Source organism: Schistocerca cancellata, chromosome 5 (genome assembly GCF_023864275.1).
Source record: "Schistocerca cancellata isolate TAMUIC-IGC-003103 chromosome 5, iqSchCanc2.1, whole genome shotgun sequence".
Taxonomy (NCBI): Eukaryota; Metazoa; Arthropoda; class Insecta; order Orthoptera; family Acrididae; genus Schistocerca; species Schistocerca cancellata.
The window spans coordinates 242,976,051-242,998,913 of NC_064630.1; the positions used below are offsets into that span (position 1 = coordinate 242,976,051).

Genomic DNA, 22,863 nt, shown 5'->3' on the forward strand with positions numbered 1-22,863 from the left:
GTATGTATCTTACGACGTGTAATATAAGGGCGAGTTTCCAATGATAACGTCATCCGGCAATTTATGTGTGTGGAACTTTTAGTGTCGATTCCGTTGCTTTCTAGTGCATTTGATAGAGGGCCTATATAGTAACAATGCGTTTTTAGGAATCTTCTCTAAAGTCACTATTACCGGAGACACACGCACAATAGTTTCCCACACCTAACTCGTAATACGAGTTAGGTATGGGAAACTATTGTTACTTCATTAGTAAAAATATTGTTACCAGACTTGTAACGATATTTTTACTGAGAAATTAGAATGAATTACTGTTCTTAATACTTCACAATCAACTGATCACTCTCACAATCTTCACACTTGCTACAACTACGACTTTTTACTTGTTCATCCTTTAGTTTTAATATTTCTGCTTCTGTATATAAACTAGCTTCCTATTCGGCGAGCAGACCTTATTTATAACGCTACGTATCGAAGGTTCTCTGTACAAGAAAACATTAGTTATTTGCGACTTTTCTCAAACAAATGCCAGACAGAATAACATATCGAGATCACTAGAATGGCCGCGACTTTTCTCGTAGGTATGTGTTAGTATCTATCTGCCAGACAGAAACGGATAAAATACGATGACGCTGACGCGCGTGCTACATATGAAAGTAAAATTACTCGATAACTCGATTCAGTCGAGTCGACTGACGAAAGGAACGAAGGAATAGCGTGCGGGCTGTCTGGTGGGGGCGGCGCTGATAGCAATGCGGGCGGCCTAGCAAGGGGGAGGGGGGGGAGCACCAACCCATATGTATCCGCCACTGGCTGTATACCAGTGAGGTGAGATTTGAATTTTGTTTCAAGTATGCGAAAAACAGATTTTATAGGCTGCCTTCGTGACTTGAAGTTTAACCTGTAAATAAATAAACAAATGCAAGGTCACATTTACTATAATGTAATACTGTAATTACAACATGCTCCACCATCAGGTAACAACTCGTGTTTAGCTCAGCGGCACTGCTCGCAGGAAAACAACAGTCTCGAAATTCCTGCATACCTCTGCATCTATATTACGAACACTACCTAATCAAAAGTATCGAAACACTTATTATAGCATCCGTCCACCCTTCGACTTTATGACGGCCTGAATTCTGCTCGCGACACTCAAAAATTGGTTCAAATGGCTCTAAACACTATGGGACTTAACATCCTAGGTCATCAGTTCCCTAGACTTAAATCTACTTAAACCGAACTAACCTCAGGACATCACACACATCCATGCCCGAGGCAGGATTCGAACCTGCGACCTTAGCAGCAGCGTGGTTCCAGACTGAAGGGCCTAGAACCGCTCGGCCAATGCGGCCGGCCATGACATTTTAATGAGGTGTCTTGCGGGAGGAATGCTAGTCCATTCTTCCTCCGGTGTAGGGACCAGAGAAGGCAGTGGTGTTGGATTCTGGAGCCCCGAGTGAAGTCGACTTTGTAACTCATCCCAAAGGTGTTCCAGTGGGTAGAGGTCAGGACTCTGGGTAGGCCACTCCATTTGATGAATGTTATTGTCCACAAACTCTTGACTCACATATATTGTTTTATGTCAGGGTGCACTGTCATGGTGATACAAACAATCTCGGAACTGTTTCGATAGACCTACTGTACACAGTACACTTTGCTGTAAAAATTTGTTTATGCTCTTCCGCATTTAGCGTTTCTTTAGTGCAATACGGAGATCACATCCCAAACAAGAAAACATCTCCAAACTGTAACACCATCCCCTCCATACTTCATTGTTGGCCCACACATGATGGCAGGTAACATTCTCCAGGTGTTTGCCAAGCCCACACCCTTCCACTGGATGGCCACAGAGTATAGTGTGATACATCACTTCAAATCACTAGTTTCCAGTCTTCCATTGTGCGGTGGCATCTCTCTTAACACCACCTGAAGCATTGCTTAGCATCGAATATAGAAATGTGTGGCTTATGAGATGCTGCTCGTCCACTTTACCCCATACTTTTTAACACCCTACGCAGTCATTGTGGTAGCTGGACTGTTGGTAGCACTTTGGAACTCACGAGTGGTTCTTTCACGTGATTTATTTACAGCCACCCTCCACAGTGCTTGACGATTCTTGTCTTGTCAGTACGTGAGGTCTTCCTGGCTTTGATTTAGCTATCATTGCTCCATTGCATTTCCACTTCACAATCACGCCACCAACAGTTGATTTGGGCCACTTTACAAGAGCTGAAATGACTCTGATGGATTTGTTAGTCAGGTGACAACCAATTAGTGGTCCATGTTTGAAGTGACTGAGCGCACCTGACCGACCGATACTGCTATGATTGCTTCTGTACTGATGACTCAATATCTGTATTTACAATCTCCATTTATTCAAGTGGGTCCACCTCTAGAGACATCTAGTGGCCAATTCTGCATTCGATACTTTTGTCTTAAGATTTTCCGTTTGTGGATTACATATACAATATTTACAATGTGTGCAGTCTGTAAATACTCTCACCTATCAGCACATGTCTTTCTTTGTTCTGGAATTTTTACATTCTGCTTGAAATGTGAAGGTATTTTGCCTGTGTGATACATTCCGTATAACAGTTGGAATAGTTTTATCCTGGTTGGTTCTCCTAAAGATGTTAGTAATTGATGTTAAAAAGTTCCTGCACAATTCTTGTATAATCTTCAGGTTCAATATTTCAGCTTTTCCCAGGAACTAGTTGCACACGATTTTTTATTCTTCTTATATGCAATTATTATTTACGTTCTCACTTTTGAGGGGTGGAAGGGGTGGCTGTATCGGCAGCAGCCAAATTGCCACTCTTCAGTCCTTTAATTACATAACTTATTATCATAACCCCCCCATGATCCATGGACCTTGCCGTTGGTGGGGAGGCTTGCGTGCCTCAGCGATACAGATGGCCGTACCGTAGTTGCAACCACAACGGAGGGGTATATGTTGAGAGGCCAGACAAACATGTGGTTCCTGAAGAGGGGCAGCAGCCTTTTCAGTAGTTGCAGGGGCAACAGTCTGGATGATTGACTGATCTGGCCTTGTAACATTAACCAAAACGGCCTTGCAGTGCTGGTACTGCGAACGGCTGAAAGCAAGGGGAAACTACAGCTGTAATTTTTCCCGAGGACATGCAGCTCTACTGTATGATTAAATGATGATGGCGTCCTCTTGGGTAAAATATTCCGAAGGTAAAATAGTCCCCCATTCGGATCTCCGGGCGGAGACTACTCAGGAGGACGTCGTTATCAGGAGAAAGAAAACTGGCGTTCTACGGATCGGAGCGTGGAATGTCAGATCCCTTAATCGGGCAGGTAGGTTAGAAAATTTAAAAAGGGAAATGGATAGGTTAAAGTTAGATATAGTGGGAATTAGTGAAGTTCGGTGGCAGGAGGAACAAGACTTTTGGTCAGGTGATTACAGGGTTATAAATACAAAATCAAATAGGGGTAATGCAGGAGTAGGTTTAATAATGAATAAAAAAATAGGAGTGCGGGTTAGCTACTACAAACAGCATAGTGAACGCATTATTGTGGCCAAGATAGACACAAAGCCCATGCCTACTACAGTAGTACAAGTTTATACGCCAACTACCTCTGCAGATGATGAAGAAATAGATGAAATGTATGACGAGATAAAAGAAATTATTTAGGTAGTGAAGGGAGACGAAAATTTAATAGTCATGGGTGACTGGAATTCGTCAGTAGGAAAAGGGAGAGAAGGAAACATAGTAGGTGAATATGGATTGGGGGGAAGGAATGAAAGAGGAAGCCGCCTTGTAGAATTTTGCACAGAGCATAACTTAATCATAGCCAACACTTGGTTCAAGAATCATAAAAGAAGGTTGTATACCTGGAAGAATCCTGGAGATACTAAAAGGTATCAGATAGATTATATAATGGTAAGACAGAGATTTAGGAACCAGGTTTTAAATTGTAAGACATTTCCTAGGGCAGATGTGGATTCTGACCACAATCTATTGGTTATGAACTGCAGATTGAAACTGAAGAAACTGCAAAAAGGTGGGAATTTAAGGAGATGGGACCTGGATAAACTGAAAGAACCAGAGGTTGTAGAGAGTTTCAGGGAGAGCATAAGGGAACAATTGACAGGAATGGGGGAAAGAAATACAGTAGAAGAAGTATGGGTAGCTCTGAGGGATGAAGTAGTGAAGGCAGCAGAGGATCAAGTAGGTAAAAAGACGAGGGCTAATAGAAATCCTTGGGTAACAGAAGAAATATTGAATTTAATTGATGAAAGGAGAAAATATAAAAATGCAGTAAATGAAGCAGGCAAAAAGGAATACAGACGTCTCAAAAATGAGATCGACAGGAAGTGCAAAATGGCTAAGCAGGGATGGCTAGAGGACAAATGTAAGGATGTAGAGGCTTGTCTCACTAGGGGTAAGATAGATACTGTCTACAGGAAAATTAAAGAGACCTTTGGAGAAAAGAGAACCACTTGTATGAATATCAAGAGCTCAGATGGAAACCCAGTTCTAAGCAAAGAAGGGAAGGCAGAAAGGTGGGAGGAGTATATAGAGGGTTTATACAAGGGCGATGTACTTGAGGACAATATTATGGAAATGGAAGAGGATGTAGATGAAGACGAAATGGGAGATAAGATTCTGCGTGAAGAGTTTGATAGAGCACTGAAAGACTGGAGTCGAAACAAGGCCCCGGGAGTAGACAACATTCCATTTGAACTACTGATGGCCTCGAGAGAGCCAGTCATGACAAAACTCTACCATCTGGTGAGCACGATGTATGAGACAGGCGAAATACCCTCAGACTTCAAGAAGAATATAATAATTCCAATCCCAAAGAAAGCAGGTGTTGACACATGTGAAAATTACCGAACTATCAGTTTAATAAGTCACAGCTGCAAAATACTAACGCGAATTCTTTACAGACGAATGGAAAAACTGGTAGAAGCCGACCTCGCGGAAGATCAGTTTGGATTCCGTAGAAATGTTGGAACACGTGAGGCAATACTGACCTTACGACTTATCTTAGAAGAAAGATTAAGAAAAGGCAAACCTACGTTTCTAGCATTTGTAGACTTAGAGAAAGCTTTTGACAATGTTAACTGGAATACTCTCTTTCAAATTCTGAAGGTGGCAGGGGTAAAATACAGGGAGCGAAAGGCTATTTACAGTTTGTACAGAAACCAGATGGCAGTTATAAGAGTCGAGGGGCATGAAAGGGAAGCAGTGGTTGGGAAAGGAGTAAGACAGGGTTGTAGCCTCTCCCCGATGTTATTCAATCTGTATATTGAGCAAGCAGTAAAGGAAACAAAAGAAAAATTCGGAGTAGGTATTAAAATTCATGGAGAAGAAGTAAAAACTTTGAGGTTCGCCGATGACATTGTAATTCTGTCAGAGACAGCAAAGGACTTGGAAGAGCAGTTGAACGGAATGGACAGTGTCTTGAAAGGAGGATATAAGATGAACGTCAACAAAAGTAAAACGAGGATAATGGAATGTAGTCAAATTAAGTCGGGTGATGCTGAGGGAATTAGATTAGGAAATGAGAAACTTAAAGTAGTAAAGGAGTTTTGCTATTTAGGGAGTAAAATAACTGATGATGGTCGAAGTAGAGAGGATATAAAATGTAGACTGGCAATGGCAAGGAAAGCGTTTCTCAAGAAGAGGAATTTGTTAACATGGAGTATAGATTTAAGTGTCAGGAAGTCGTTTCTGAAAGTATTTGTATGGAGTGTAGCCATGTATGGAAGTGAAACATGGACGATAACTAGTTTGGACAGGAAGAGAATAGAATCTTTCGAAATGTGGTGCTACAGAAGAATGCTGAAGATAAGGTGGGTAGATCACGTAACTAATGAGGAGGTATTGAATAGGATTGGGGAGAAGAGAAGTTTGTGGCACAACTTGACTAGAAGAAGGGATCGGTTGGTAGGACATGTTTTGAGGCATCAAGGGATCACAAATTTAGCATTGGAGGGCAGTGTGGAGGGTAAAAATCGTAGAGGGAGACCAAGAGATGAATACACTAAGCAGATTCAGAAGGATGTAGGTTGCAGTAGATACTGGGAGATGAAGAAGCTTGCACAGGATAGAGTAGCATGGAGAGCTGCATCAAACCAGTCTCAGGACTGAAAACCACAACAACAACATAATCATAACATAAAATAATTTAAGAAGTTAAAAAAGGCAACCATGTTTATAACCAGATGAAGGACTTCATTATTTTTTTCATTTGGAATTGGGTGGTGTGCATAGCGTCGATTGTGGTTGGAAAGAAGAGTAGATTTTAGGGATGAATGTGTTGTCTGAAACGAAATCAAGATTGAAATTTCATTGGAAAAGAACATGAAATGTGTTGAGGTGTAAGCCAGCATTCTCAAGCATGTAGGAGATTACAAGGTTTTGGGACTCAAGACTATGGGAGATGTAGGAGAAGCCATGGTCGACTAGGTGTTCGATGAGGTGTGATAAATTTATGAGTAGGTGAAGGGCACAAGAGAGAGGAGGTAGTCAAATATGGAAAGTGAGGTGGATTGCACATATTGCCAGGAGTGGGAGCAGTAGAAGTCCATGACACAATGGGTTAGCTAAGCACGGAGCAGATGAGGGTTTTATATGTGTGGATGATGCTCGTGGTATTTAATACCCATTTTTGCTCAGTCAGTACTTCTGTATTATTGTGTGGTTTTTGGCTGGTTAGTAGCTGAGGGCTTCAGGTTAGTTTCTGATTGTTAGTCCAAAATATTTTGGATTTTTAGTTAAATGGATTCCACAAAAAGTGCAGAATCCTTCATGGCCTTCATGAACGAATTAGCCTTTACAACTCAGTGACATAATTTCTTTAATATATTTTATCTCAGCATATATATGAGTGAGTTCATTGCATTTATGATCTGTGCATGAAATACTCTCCCTGAATTAGTGCTGCTTTGACTGTGTAACACAGTAGTGTAAGCAAAGTCTGAGAAATGGTTTTAGTGAAAAGGCTGAAACAGCAGATTACATGATTCTTTCCAAATGATGTGGAACTCATACCAAGGAAGTTTTAACACATCTTTGGGCGAACCAGTTATGACTAATCTGTTCCACCTGGCATGCAGAAAATATTAGATGGGCAAAATACCTTCAGCTTCAAGAAGAATGTAACAATTCCAATACCAAAGAAGACAGACACTGGAAGACGTGAGTTTAACTGAACCATTAGTTTAATAAGTTGTGGGCAAATAGTGGCACAGATTATCTAGGTAATAAAGAAACAAACAGTAGAAACTGACCATAGGGATTTCAGTTTGTGTTCTGGAGAAATGTAAGATACACTAAGTAATACTGATACTGTGACTTAACCAGGATGACAGATTGATGAAGAAAACACTGTGATTAAAAAGCTCATGATAAAATTGAGTGGAAGACACTTTTTGAAATTCTGAAGTTGTCAGTGATAAAACTTGGGAACTGAAGGATTAACTACACCTTATGCAGATCGTAGTTCTAAGAGTTGAAGGACATGAAACAGAAGCACTAGTTGAAAAGCAAATGAGCCGAGGTTGTAGCCTATCCCTGATGTTATTCAATGTACACATAAAGCAAGCTGTGGAGGGAACTACAGAGTAATTTGGAATCTTGTAATATTATGCATGAGATCCACTTATGACAGCATAGCTCTGTCCAACACAGTCGTCCAATAAAATGCTTTTTTAGTGAACTTGGCTTGTGAAGTTTTGCAGATCACCCACTGACAATGTCAGGAATATATGAAATATTCAAGGTTTGCCAAATGACACTGTAATTCTGTTAGAGATAGCAATGGACTTGCAAATCAGTTGAACGGAATGATTAGTATCTTGAAAACAGGTTACAAGATAAACACCAAGAAAAGTAAAACAAGAATAGTGGTGGTTAATCACAATAGATCAGGAGAGGCTGAGGGGAAAATAAGGCAGTGAAAGTTGTAGACAAGTTTTGCCATTTGGGCAGCAAAATAACTGAGGATGTCAGGAGTAAAAAGGATGTATGATGCAGACTGGCAATAGTAAGAAACGCTTTTCTGAAAAATAGAGGTATGTTAATAATAAAAGTGTTAGATATTGAAAAAAAGGTCAGAAATAGTACAGACAGAAAGAGATCGTAGTAGTGTAGAAAAATTCCAAAGATATGATTGGTAAATCTGATAAATAATGAAAAGGTATTGATTCAAATTAGGAAGAAAATATATTTTGACTGCAAGGTTTGTGTGTGTGTGTGTGTGTGTGTGTGTGTGTGTGTGTGTGTGTGTGTGTGTGTGTATGTATGTATTTGACAGGGGATGTAAAGCTTAAAACTTATAGAGGAAGTTGTGTCTTGGCTACAGTAAGGATGTCACAGTAGTCATGCAGAAATGAAGAAACTTTATAGGACAGGGTGAGTATCTCCATGAGATGTAAACATTGAGTATCATTTCCCTCAGCAGTGCAGTCTCCATGGAAATTAAAGTAAACCTGCAGGTGGCATGCCATTCAAACAGCCACAACAACAGCTCAAATCCCTTATATTCCAAATATTTTTAATCTGTAATTTCTTGTTGAGCAACCAAAAGAGTTACATCACAATCTTTCATACAGTGTGCCATTTGGGTGCAGAAATACCATTGTTCTGTTTTGAAAAACCAAGTTGATGCCCATATCTTGGTGATTAATTATGTTGCAAAATAGTTTTACTTTTTAATTAATAAGCCACTTGTCACTAAATTCATCTAAGTGGAGAGAGACTACCAATATATCATTACCTCTAATATAGCTTTAATGGTTCAAAACTTATTTGAAATTAAAAACTTTGGCACCTGTCCCTTTATGGTCTTCATCTTGGGAAACAAGTGGAAGTTGCCTGGTGCAAGATCGGGGCTGTAGGGCGGATGAGGGAAAATTTCCCATCTAAATAAATTAAGGAGTTCTTTAGTGCAGTTTGCCATGTGAGGTCAGACATTGTTGTGCAAAAACAAAATTTTTGACATCAGCTTTCCTCGGCCTTTGTTTTGAACTGCTCTTCTAAGGCTGTGTAAAGTTTGACAGTACCAGGCAGAATTTATGGTTGCTCCACGTTTGAGAAAATCAATAAGAAGCACACCTTGCCTATCCCAAAATACAGTCACTATCAACTTTCTTGCTGACAATGTTTGCAAACAATTTGTTGGTTTTTGGGGAGATCCTGTGTGCCCCATTCCATGGACTGTAATTTAGTCTCACGATTGACGTGTTTTGCCCAAGTCTCGTGACCGGTTATGATTCGATCCAGTAATGAATCACCATGTTTGTGGTAGGCCTCCAGAAATGTCAACATAGCCCCCATTCGCAGTTCTTTATGGGGCTCTGTAAGCATTTTGGGCACTCATCGAGCACAAAATTTGTGGTAGCCTAGCTTTTGAGTGACAATTTGAAACAACAAAGTCCATGAAACTTGTGGAAAAGAAAGGAAAAGCTTTTATTGTGAAGCGACAGTTTTCACGATTCGTTTCATCAACTTTACTGACAAGATCGTCAGTCACAATACTTGGGAATCCACTCTTCTCTTCATCACAGATGTCAGTTCAGCCATTTTTAAACTGGATGCACCATTTCTGGACGGAACATTCACTCATTACATTTTTTCCATACACTTTGCCCAGTTCAAGATAAATTTCTGAAGGTTTTAGGTTTTTTGCCAACAAAACTGTATCACAGACCTCACCTCAGAAATGGTGGGATTTCTGATTGCAGCACATATTTCAAATTCAAATATCGAAAAAACCAGATGTGCAGAAACATTCCTGCTGTCATGGATGGATGCCGACTGAGCTGCTGAGCATGCACATACCAATATATAAGTGATTGGCTTGTGCCTAGTGGCATCAGACAGAAACGTTCCCTGTTTTCTGAATAGCCCTCGTAAAATACTAGATCTTCTCTTTAGGACTGTTCTTAGTAAAATTTGATATAAACAGTTGTTGGGTTACCTTGCCATTAACGTATAGTGTGGGAATGTTATTAGAGGTGCTTCGAGTCAGGGCAGCGCCTATATAACATACATAGAAACACTATAAAAGAGCCCAAATTGGAAAAAATCAATATCTACAGTTAATTTTGGATGTCAATACAAAAAAGGTAACAGCAAAGACAGAAAGATATTGATATTGCAAAGCACTTAATGCCAGTTTTCTTGTCTAATATATTCCTATCCTTAGTAAAAATTTACGATGATTTATTACACTGTTACTTATTATTCTATTATTTTGTTTGCAAGTGAAGTGAATAAATAATCTGAAGAAGTCACAGAAAATAAGCTTACATATTGGTCATTGTACTTCTATTTTTTTATGATAAAAAACCTTACCTAGCTGCAGTGTTTACTTGACCTGAAGGATGTGAATAATTGGTTATACTGTTCCTAGAAGTATGCATGTGGACATCTATGTCCATTTTGTAACTAATATTTATCAACCATTTGTGTAACTTGCAGGCAAAAGACTACAAAGTAACACATCAAGTATACTTTGATATAAGTCATGGAGATGAAGATCTTGGAAGAATAGTAATTGGGCTCTTTGGAGGCATTGCACCAAAGACAGTAAAAAATTTTGTTACTATTGCCACAAAAGGAGTTGATGGTAAAACGTATGCTGGCTCAGGATTCCACAGAGTGATTAGGAAGTTTATGATTCAAGGTAATTTCTACTAAATGTGATAATTTTATGCTGAATGTTTGTTTCCCCATCTTGTTTATAGTGATCATTATGTTCTTATAATTTTTGACATTAAAGACATATTCATTCCAATAACACAAAGTACTGTTTGGTACATTCTCCACATGTACTCCACAAGTTATGTTGCAGTATATGGTGGTGTGCACTTTTGATGCCATTGTGATTTCCCTACTTTCCTGTTCCAGTCACAAAATGAGTGGGGGAAGAACAGCAGTCATTACCCATTCATATGTGCTCAGATTTTTCTGGTCATTTTGCAGGTAATATATGAAGGAAGAAATATGTTGCTTGACCCTGTTTGGAACCTCTCTTGTAGTATCTGCCGTGGCACTTTAATGAAAATCTTCATGGTGCCCTCACTAAATAATCCTGTGAAATATGTGCCACACTTCTTTGGAGCTTCACTATTAATCTGTCCTGGTAAGGCTCCTAAACTGACAAATAATGCACTATAGAGGGGTCTCATGACGGTGTTGTAAACAACTTCTTTTGTGGCTGATTTACATTCTTTAGGATTCTTCCAGTGAATCCTAGCAATATCTTCTCATTTTCCTACAAATAGTCTTATGTGGTCATTCCACTGAAGGTTATTCCAGATAGCTACTCCCTCATATTCTGTTTACTACAGTGAGGCTTAGTGGTGAAGTGACAGATTGTCGTTCCAGCACTCTCATGTTTAATTTCTGGCATAATTTTTGTGTCACACACTGGTTCAAAGTCCAAATTAATACTGTAGGTCCCTGGGTAAATCAGCTCAGAACACAGTGTAAGGAAATACTGTGGTGTTTGAGCTGAACTTGGTTTGATGACAGCTTTATCTTTTACCTACTGCTTCAGTAATTAATTGTCAGTAGTGTAAATGACTAATAATTGGCCTTATTCATTTTTATGTACATTACATTAAATTTATCTGTGTTAAGGATAAACTGCCAATCCATTTGAAAACTGACTATGGTGTACTGTCTGCTTTCTGATAGTCTTTCTACTGTTATATGTAGCAAATGTAAATCTTTTAAGTATAAACAGCTTTATAATTTAGTTTATTTACCTGCACATGTGAAACTGTGGTTACATACAAATTACAAGAAAATACTGGCCAGTAAATTGCAAGCAAATTTTATGAAGGAACTCTAAATGTTTTAATACAAATATAGCAAAATATAAAACTATATTGATGGTATTTTGTAGGAAGACCAAGTCCACAAAATTTTTTCGCTATTTGAACACTGCAAAATTTTACTACAGGACAGGAAGGGGTTGTTTTCTCAATGTGAGTGGGTTAATGTTAGTCATAATGTGTTACTAGTATACTTTACAGAAGCTCCCTCCAGCATCTGCTTCTGTCTGTTGACATATAACTAGGCTTGTTCCACATGTTTGAAGGCTCTCCTTCATGGTGGCTTTATTGAACATACTATATGATGGAATGAATGATCAACAATGCATATCTATTATACCTTGATGATTTTTGATATTCTGATATTTATGAACAATTAAAATCTAATATTCCTTACTGTAAAAGTGATTTGAATTTATACATCAATTTTCAAGATAGATAGTGGAACTGATAGTAGTTCCAGCTTGAACACACAAAATAGGCAGTGTATGATTTAGTCTGTCAGAATGTGAAGGAGGCTATGCCAACCAGATGGGCAAATACAGCAAATGATAAAATACAGCCGGCCGGTATGGCCGAGTGGCTCTAGGCGCTTCAGTCTGGAACCATGCGACCGCTACGGTTGCAGGTTCAAATCTTGCCTTGGGCATGGATGTGTGTTAGTTAGGTTTAAGTAGTTCTAAGTTCTAGGGAACTGATGACCTTAGATGTTAAGTCTGATAGTGCTCAGAGCCATCTGATAAAATGCAACGAAAAAGATTCAAGTCCCTAAGAGATTTTCCTAACATTGTTAAAGGAAGGGCAGTTGGCAATTCATAAAATAGACACTGAAGTCAAGAACTATGTATACAGTATTTCATATAATTAATATTCCTGTCTGTTGTGTATAAAACATAGCAGAATTTCATGTTCCTCTTTCCTCCCTGAGGAAAGAGGAGAAAGCTGGAAAAGGTTACGAAAGGAGGGCCACTCAGATGGCAGGTTGTGAGGGATCCATCTACTGTGAGGAGGAGGGGAGACAAAATCAAGGGGAAGATGTTGGAGAGAGAGAGAGAGAGAGAGAGAGAGAGAGAGAGAGTAGGAGGACAAAAGTAGTACACTGTTCCTTTTCTGCTTATTGAATTATTTTTGGCATTTCTGAAGTGTTCATTGTTATTGATTAATATACTGCAATCTCCAAATAATAAAATATTTTGTACACTTTATCTTTCCATTGAATACTCTCAACAAAGTTTTGTATTTTGCTCTCTTTATATCAATATCATTAAAATTTCCTCATAGATTTATTTACAATTTATTGGTTAGTACTTTCTTGTACTTAGTATGCAATCCAAATTATGTACATTAAGTAAAGCCAGAAAGCTGTACATGTTTCAGTTTTCTATAACTAATGGAAAAGAGACCACCCAAACACTAGCAATAAACACAGCCAGTTCCTGCACATAGCGAACATGAAGCTTATTTTGGAAAAAACGAGTAGGAAACAGAGTTGTTATTTAGTAAAATAAAGGACGTGCCACCTCTTTCACAATGGTATTCCAGTGCCCACTCATCATATAAAATTTCCTGGTACATCCTTATACGACACCTAATCTCAATCCTTTACCACATAGGTTATATCCCAGTGAAATTCACAGATGCAAGACCTGTTATGTGCATCCCCACAGCATATCCCAGTTATGTCCCACCACAGGCATATCCTATCCTATCAGAGGCAGGGCCATCTGTGGAAGTAGTCATGTCATATGCCAGCTCTGCTCCACCTTCTGCACTGTCTTTTATGTGAGAATGACCACTCGTATGAATGCCCACCACCAAGCTGTGGCCAAGAAGAGAGTTGGCCAATCAGTGACAGAACAGGCAGCCATGCACAGCATGCTTGATTTGAATAGCTGCCACCTGGATCCTTCCCACAATGTCAGTTTCTCTGAATTACATAGATGGGAACTGTCCTAAAAATACAGCCTTTGATCTCACCATCCTCCTAACCTTAATCTCTGATTACCCGTATCCTGAACTCTGTGCTTGTCACTTCATAAGTGAGAGTATGGTGGTGCAATGTTCCTACCCAGTCTTTTTTTATTTGCATATCAGCTGCTCAACACCTTTCAGCTAAAGGGTGAATGGTTACCATTATTTCTTACATTATTTGCATTTCCTGAATTTCAGCAGACAGTCCTCATAAACACACACACACACACACACACACACACACACACACACACACACACACACAGTGGTGTGGCCTGTCATATTTGGAGGATTGTGGGGATTATAAGCATTGTTTTTAAAGTATTGGCTGTGTAAATCTTCATTAAATAATGTAGGCTGTCTGTTATTGATAATGTAGTGTAGAGAAGCTAGTTGTCATGTTGCTCTCTGTGGAAAGAATTGTTTTGACTGATCCTGAAAGCCTTAGGATTTTCCCTCTTGATTGGATCTGCGAAACTTGGTATTTGAATGAATGGGGTATGTTGTTCAAATATTTATTTGAGACACTTATCCATTACTGTTGATCATTAATGAGGAGACAAACTTTTATTTTCATTGATACACAAAAATGCAAATGTATGGAGGAAAAAAGAGCTTGATAAGCCCACCCAAACATAAAAATCACAGGCAGTGTGAAACAACGATTTTCTGTATAAGTTTTGTAAGTTTCAATGACTGGCAGTAAATAATAAACAACAAGCCACAACCAATACAGCTCTGCACTTGACAATGATTCATGTCCTCCCAGTCACAGAGACAAAAGTAGTGGATTCAGAAAACAATGAGGACATTTTTCCCTGGCTGATAGCTACATTTTTTGAGAAGAGGACCCACTAGTGTGTAATGCTTGAAAATTAGCCCTGCTTACACATCATATTTTAACTATGTGTATTTTATTTTCTTATCAGAGGGCAGCTGTAAGATATGTTGAGCATTTACCACCAGTTTTATCTGATGACGAGATGTATGTTGCAGAAGTTTTAAAACATTTTGGTCACTCAGGCCTCCATCCTAAGCTGTAAGCTGTTGAGAGAGAGAGAGAGAGAGAGAAGGTAGTGGCATTAATTTATAATGCTGTTTTATTTTTCATCTGTTCTTAGCATCACCTTCTTTAATTATGAATATTATCAACTACCGTATTTACTCGAATCTAAGCTGCACTCGAATCTAGTCCGCACCTGAAAAATGAGACTCGAAATCAAGGAAAAAAATTTTTCCCGAATCTAAGCCGTACCTGAAATTTGAGACTCGAAATTCAAGGGGAGAGAAAAGTTTTAGGCCGCACCTCCAAATCGAAACAAAGTTGGTCCAGTGTAATATGAGACACAATTTAGGTCGAATGAATGACTATACAGCTACAGTAGTTTGGTTAGAGTCGTAAGCTTAGCAGTTAAGCTTTACCAGGTAGTCATTGCTATGCGTCAGGCGCTCCGTCCGTATTTATACGCTCCGTCCGTATTAATACGAGTACCCTTCCTTTTTCACGTGCTTCGTCTGGTTTGAATTGATTGCTTATTTTTCTTCGATTTGATAAGTGCCGTTCTCTTTGTTATAGGTGTTTACGTCACTCTAAGCTGAAAATGCATAACTATACTGTCATGCATTGTTTGTCGCATTCTGATAATGAGTGTTTACAGCCTGTCGCCGCTCGCGGCATGGCTTGCTTTTGTGCACGCTATTGCCGCTTACAATTTTTAAAAAAAGAGAGGAATCGTCTCATTAGTGAAACAATTGCAAGAGACTGCTATTTGTTGTTACTTACACTGCTGCTTTCTTTGATAATGATCAACAAGAACCAAATAATAGAATGCGTATGATAGATGATGTTGTGAACGAGAGTTTCGCAAAAATTTTTCTCTGTTTGAAAATCTTTGCAGATGCCTCTTTACTACATTACATTCTGCACAGAAATAAGAGTCATCCTAGATTTAAAAGTCTAGTCAATTGCCGTGCTTCATTTCTGACTGTATCACTATTAGGCATAAGACTAATACGAATATAAACATGACATGATATGTATATTCTTCTGTGTTTGCTGTTGTCTCACTCTAGTTTTTGTAGTTTATTAGGCAGACAGGATTTAAATGAGGTAGCAGCAAACACGAAAGAATACATGGCAAAATGTTTATATTCCTATTATAGTGAAGAGAATACTGCATGTGATTCACAATTCATAAAAGTTCATATTAGCAACCATCTTTTCTCATAGGTAGGAAAAAAATTCAGAACGTAGAGTTGGCCATGTTGACAAACATCCCAAACAGTCTTGCCAGTCGGATTTTTGTAGTACATTGAAATGCGTCTACATTCGAAGATTAACAATACGGAATTTGTATTTACTTCGTTGGATAATGTATGAAAATGCAGTGGTCGAAAAAAGCTCATCTTCCACCTTTTTTTTTTAATTTATTTACTGATGCAGAGGTTTTGGCGCCAGTATATTATCTTTGTGTCTGCAAAGCAAGCCTGTGTAGCGCTACATATATTCGACGGCAGAAGTGTTGTGGCGGCACCTACCAGCATTTTTCAGAACTTCCGCTTACTTTGCACTCGATTCTAAGCTGCAGGCGGTTTTTTGGATTACAAAAACCGGAAAAAAAGGGCGGCTTAGATTCGAGTAAATACGGTACTTTTTAACATGGTTTAACATGCCTTGAAGCATATATAACACAAAAATTTATAATGAGACTAGTTAATGTGTTTTAGGCAGGTATCCATTGAACACTGTAACATGAAGACGGCTGGTGAATGATGACTGTTCAATCCACTAAGTTCACTGAGTGCCCTAAGATTAGATTAGATATACATTTTGTTAACAGATCCATAACAAGGAGATCTTAAAGGCTGTAGAACATACCACCACCACCACCATCACATTATTGCAAATACATACAAGTACAAATGAAATATTTGCAGAGGATTTACTCAGTTTGAAACATTATTTCCACTGTAGAGAACTATGACACTAATGTCTTTAATGTCAGTACAAAAATTGTCTTTCCAGGTGGTGACATAGTAAACCATGATGGTACTGGATCAACAAGTATTTATGGAAAATATTTTGATGATGAAGGCTTTGAGTTGACACACAGTGGGCCAGGATTTATTAGTATGGCTAATGCAGGTAAGTACTCTCACTAATCAGCACAGTCTTCTTTTTCTTTTGCCTTTGTCCAACATTGATGCAGAGTCAGCATGGTTAGTATGGATTTGGCACAGTTAACTTAAGGGGTGACTGGATGCCCTTCCAGTCACCACCCTGTTACCACCAAGGATGGAATATATGTACCCCAACTGTCTGCATGCAGAGTTATTCATGTGGAAGTGAGCAAACGTTTTTGAAATGATTATGAATCATGTAACTGAAGTGGAACTGGGGTACCAGCCTGGTATTCACCTAGTGAGATGTGGGAAACTGCCTACAAACCACATCCAGTCTGGCAGCACACCAATCCTTGTCGTTAATCTGCCAAGCAGATTAGGTCTGCGGCCAGTGCATTTCCTCATCCCAGAAGCAGCACCTTAACATGCATGGCTATCCAGAAGGTACTGATCAGTCTTTCTTTCTCTCAGTGAGACTCCGTATTCAAAGTTCCTAAGCATGCAGATGGATAATAAATAGAGGGGGCACCAGTACATGAATAAGTTAACTTAAAAGTTCAGTTCTGCCTGCTTTGTGCTTAGAAATCTTTCTCATTGATTGTAAGTGTAGGCTTCCACGGCCGTTGTCTTCTTCAATAAAATTCTTCAGGGTATCAGACCGCATCATCATAATTTAAAATGCGCCAACGTTTCGGCCAGCGTTGCAGCTAGTTAACGTAAGGCCCTGATGAAGACTTTCTCATTGAGTTGACCTTTGGACTGGCAGATTGTTAGCAACTTTCCCTCAATACTGTCCTGTGGCACAATCTTCTGAGGTAGTGCAGTTAAGGTCAAAAAACATCTGTTCTACTGAGGCATGTAGTAAGATTATAGTATGAAGTTGATAATGGAACATATTGCAAAAACCTTTTTTGGGACCTAGGGATTCTTAAATTTTTGTAACAGTTTATGTAACACCTAACGATATTTGTGGTTCATAACGAGAGTGAATTTAGATTAACTGTAAAATCACAGCCTCAATACCAGAGTAAAAAGTCGTTTCCCTATGGATTATGCATCCCTCTCTAGGATTAAAACTGGAGTTTTGCAGTCTGTTGAAAAAGTCTATAGCAGTTCAGTGACAGGTATCAGGCAGGATGCTGAAAATCCCCAGATATCTTAAACAAAGTACAAGAAACCTACCATTTAAATCTTTGTATTTTGACAATTATTCATGAATGTACTTTGCTTACCGATATTTCTCTTTTCACAAAAAATAATGAAAAGCCATACATACAAATGGAGAAAGCTGACAGAAAAGTCTGTAAAAGATTATGTACAGCAAGCTTCCAGCTATCCAGGTCTTGCAGACCCAAGGCTGCACAGGTACCTGAACAATATGAATAATACACAACATACACATATTCAAAAGAAACTTATATGTACTGTATTTACAAAACATGCTGTATGTCACATTTGAAAGCCCAGTACAGTACTTACACATTACTTGCCAGAAACAATGTGTTGGAAATTATCAACCTTTAAGCCTTAAGGAAAAGGTTAAGTGAACATATAGACAGGAAATCAATTGCGGACTTGTTGCAAGTTCAGAGCCCCTGCATTGACCTGAAGATGAAATGGAACAAAATGGAAAAATATTTCAGGAGTGTTTGACAGTCGCATCCTGCATCATATTCATCATGAGTCACATGTATAATAGTCTGTTCTAAACTAAAATACTCATTCTACTTATAACAGAACACTTCACACTTATTTAATTCTTTCAAAATTTGCCATACTGTTCATATATAAACATTACCCAAATGATCAGGAACTTGCTGTGTATAGTTTGCCCATAAAACAATAATATTCATAACAATGGGTTGCTCATGACTTTTAGTATGACCCTTACAGAAGCTCAACTAATTATCTTATTTTTGTCACTTCCTCAGGTAAAAATACAAATGGTTGTCAATTCTTCATAACAACTGTTCCAACACCCTGGCTTGATGGACATCACACCATATTTGGCAAAGTGAGTTACTGACATCATTCTGAAATTTGTGACACCTTGGTATGTGAAACAAGAAGCAGAATACATAAAAATAATAATTGTTTTCTTCTTTCAGGTTGTCACTGGTCAAAATGTTGTTCACATGATAGAACATGTTCCTACTGATTCGAATGACCGTCCACTGAAGCCAGTTATAATCAAAGAATCAGGCACCATAGACACACCTGAGCCATTTACTATTACTGATGATCTTTATGAGTAATTATAAATATCAGCATTCCTACACACTGCATAGATGGTTGATACCACCTGTAGAAATTGATCTTTAGATGCGCATTGAATATTATAATGCTATATTTCTGTATCTGAGTGGCTGTGAATTATATTGCAGATTGTGTGTTAGTTCAGGATGCAGTGTGATTTCCATGTATAGCTGCTTCAGTATACATCTACATGCAGTATCAAAACTCCTTGCACAAACTAGTCACCAAATAGCTGCATGTTGTTCTGCATGTTTCCAAGGCTTGTAAGCAACTGTGATGTCATTTTTAATAATTGTTCCTACACTTATAAATTTCTAGAATTCCATGGTATAAGTATTGTTAGTTTCTTATAGTTGCCTGAAAATTCTTTTCTGGTTCTACATTCGTCTTCTGTAAATTTGTGAGACAATGAATCATTTGCAAAATTCATTTGTTACATATTTCAGTCATTAATAATTTATAAGCATATATCTAGAAAATATAATACTTAAAAACAGTAGAAATGACCCTCATATAAATTTTCCTACATTCCTCTTTCTTCGCTTCTGAACCTCTAAATTGCATACACAAAATACGCAATGTTTTGGTTTGCAAAAGTTGCTTTAACTGTGAATGTGGACACAAGCTAGTGAGTTTCAACTGAACAAATGAAAAACAAAATGTGCCAGACATACATTTACTAGGTTCCACACATGCACACATACACAATCATTTCTGGCTTTTTAGATAATGATTTACACACATAAACATTATTTAATGTCAAACTTTATTTAATGCAAGTCTATGATTTCTTTTGCATGCTGCAGTCTCTGGGCATGGATCAAAGCATCTGCAGTGCCTCTGTTCTTCTCGTTTTCTGTTCTGTCTTTTTTCCACTGGATGATAAAAAAACTGAACGTTTAAATATTTAGGGAACATAGGTTGCAAAAAAAGTTAGGAGCATGTTTTGTAGAGCTCTGCATACAAAAGCAAATAGTTTTTCACTTTCACTTTCATGGAAACAAGTGATAATAATCATGGCAAGATGTTTGGAACAGTATGATTGGATTGCTCTTGTTTTATAATAGTTTTTGAAGGAAGATTTAATTTCTTTTACAGATGTATTCTAAGCTGTTGTATTTTTTAATTGTGCAATAACTTTCATAATATATTCTTTTCTTTCTTGAGAAAACTTTGCATCTAAAAACCATCTTGAAGATAATTTCTTACAGGCTTGTAAATTATTCACAATCTGTTCAGATGAACATGCTTCCTTAAAGTAGTGTATTGTTTATTTTTAAACAGTACCAACAATATAATTGAATAATGTTTTCATATATAATCACTAACTCTGAAAATTAAGGAAGTTGTTACTAACAAACTGCTATGTGTTGAGAAGCAGATTCTCAGAAGGAAAAAGACTGCAATTTTTCAGTGAAACAGGGCAGAGAAAGCTAATTTAATTTTTCATTTATCCAATTCATTTCACATTTGCTTATTAATATGGTTTTAAGATATTTTCTGAATATGAGCCCAAGGAAATTCCAAAGAGAGGAAGAAAAGTAAGAGTGAATCTTATATAAATATTCATACTGTGACTTAGATGCCTGTACAAAACAAATAACAGGCACATAAAAGTAAAAGTATCATACAGCAGAATAATTATTTCCACACTTAGTAATTTCTGTAGAATCAGACTTATCAGTGACAAATTTTTATGAAAAGCAAGGATAGAGTTTTTGATAGTTAAAAGTTTTCTCAAGACTTTTTGTGATTAAGAACATCCTTAAGTTTTAATTTGATACATTGCAACACAAACCCATATAAAAGATTTTTGTAGCAATCAGAGCTTTAAACTATGATTTAATAATGTGTTTATAATACACAAAATTAAAATATTTTTCCTTTGTAATTAGGTATGTAAATGAAAATGTGATATTTAGTTCTATTTATCTCCAGTTCCACCAGAAATTCCATTCCACCAGTCTTCCAGCAAGTTAACAAACCCTCTTAGGATATGAGTTTTTATACTATTTCTACAACATGTAAATGTATATATTAAAATGATTTGCATTAAAGTAATGCACAATTTGATGACAAGAAAATTTGTGATTGTTCCTGTTCCCATAGTATCATACTTAATCAAAATTATGCCTTCAACCTACATTTTTACTTCCTTAAAATATAGTTTAAAGCCATAAGTATTCTACAAATGGACCAACAGTGATTTCTGCTAGTTATGTATCATGAACTAGTTGTCTGGAGAGAGAGAGAGAGAGAGAGAGAGAGAGAGAGAGAGAGAGAGAGAGAGAGAGAGAGAGAGAGAGAGAGTTCATAACTCTACATTTTTAATAAATTTGCATTCTAGGGTGTGTTGAATGAGTAGAAGCCTCAATATTTAGTCTCATAGAACATTACATCTTGGCAGAAGCAGCACAATGCTAGATGGCTAACTTATATTTGAGCCTTGGGAGGTAAATTCCAGTTAACGTGAGTGTTCACACTAATCCCCATACAATCGAAAAGTGTTAGCCACTCTTACTTTTGGACTCAGGGAGGTAAATTACATTTGACATCAATGCTGCTATTAGACAGATTTTTAACTGTCCCAGTACATAGACAGCTAATAGTTTTTTGTGTTCAGTTATATAAATGCTAAGGTATATAGTAATAATGTAATTCCATAATTATCAATGTGAGTAGATTATCATCACTTGAAATTGGTTGTTAGTCTGTTTTACAGAAGTAGCCTTCCATGGCTGGCTCTGCCATTTATAACTTGAGTCATTCCATACTTCTGAAGACTCTCCTTCATGATGAGATTTATGGAATACGATGTGTGAATGAATGAACTTGTCACATTTGTGCCCATGATGTGGCTGTGTCATCATACATGTAGGTTCTAGCCTCGTCAGACATTTGATGGAGAAATTACATTAACAAAGGAAAATTCAGTCAAGAAAACTAACAAATGTGAGACAGAATCCCTGGCTAGTTGTTACCTTTTGGTGGCAAAATGTGTAGTACTGCTGATACATGCACATAAAAGTAACAATGATGATATTATTCTAGCTTTAAGATCTGTTATCTCTTCTCTTGGGTAGAAGAGAAAGATAGAATGGGATCTGAGTGACCTGCCTTTCCTTTTTAATCTCTCCAACTCAACCCCATTCACCTCCCTGGGGAAGGAACTAATAGTTTTGAAAGCTATGATAATTTCATTGCTTCTACCTTTATGTGTGTGTCTCTCTGAAGTACAAAATATTTCACCTCCTGAAGGTTAGCATTAGTCAGCAATATTGCCTCATCTCTACTAAATTACATCAATACTATGCAGTGTCAAAAAAAAAAAAAAAAAAAAAAAAATACATCCATAAATATTTGTAATCTATAGGGCATTTGTATTTTTGCACATCTCATCAAGAACCATCACTGACATCTAAAGAAAAGTATGCTATAGATTAAATTTCTCCATCCATCCAGCCACCCATTTTGTTTTGTAAATTCCACTCTGAAGGAGAACCTTTAGGGATGTGGAAGGAATTGGGGGATTTGTTAAAAAATTGAAGCAGCTGTTCGAACTGCATTAATAATTAACTACTCTTTAACTGCTTTAAACTTTTTGTGGTTATTCTAGCTAAATTTAACAGACAAAAATGAATATCAAAAGTTCTATTTTGGACCAAGTCCATCTCTGACAGCATTAGGCGTGTCAT

General features: G+C 37.7%; 1 protein-coding gene across 1 annotated transcript in view; it reads left to right on the forward strand.

Annotated features, from left to right (window-relative positions):
- The window catches only part of LOC126187604 (peptidyl-prolyl cis-trans isomerase B), a 60,805-nt gene extending 39,553 nt beyond the window's left edge, over positions 1-21,252 (forward strand). The window contains exons 2-6 of the mRNA XM_049928793.1: positions 10,458-10,662; positions 16,815-16,934; positions 18,844-18,926; positions 19,021-19,163; positions 19,975-21,252. Coding sequence (XP_049784750.1) covers positions 10,458-10,662; positions 16,815-16,934; positions 18,844-18,926; positions 19,021-19,163; positions 19,975-20,071 — 648 coding nt within the window. The 3' untranslated portion in view covers positions 20,072-21,252. The remainder of the gene's footprint in view (positions 1-10,457; positions 10,663-16,814; positions 16,935-18,843; positions 18,927-19,020; positions 19,164-19,974) is intronic.
- The last annotated feature ends 1,611 nt before the right edge of the window (positions 21,253-22,863 follow it).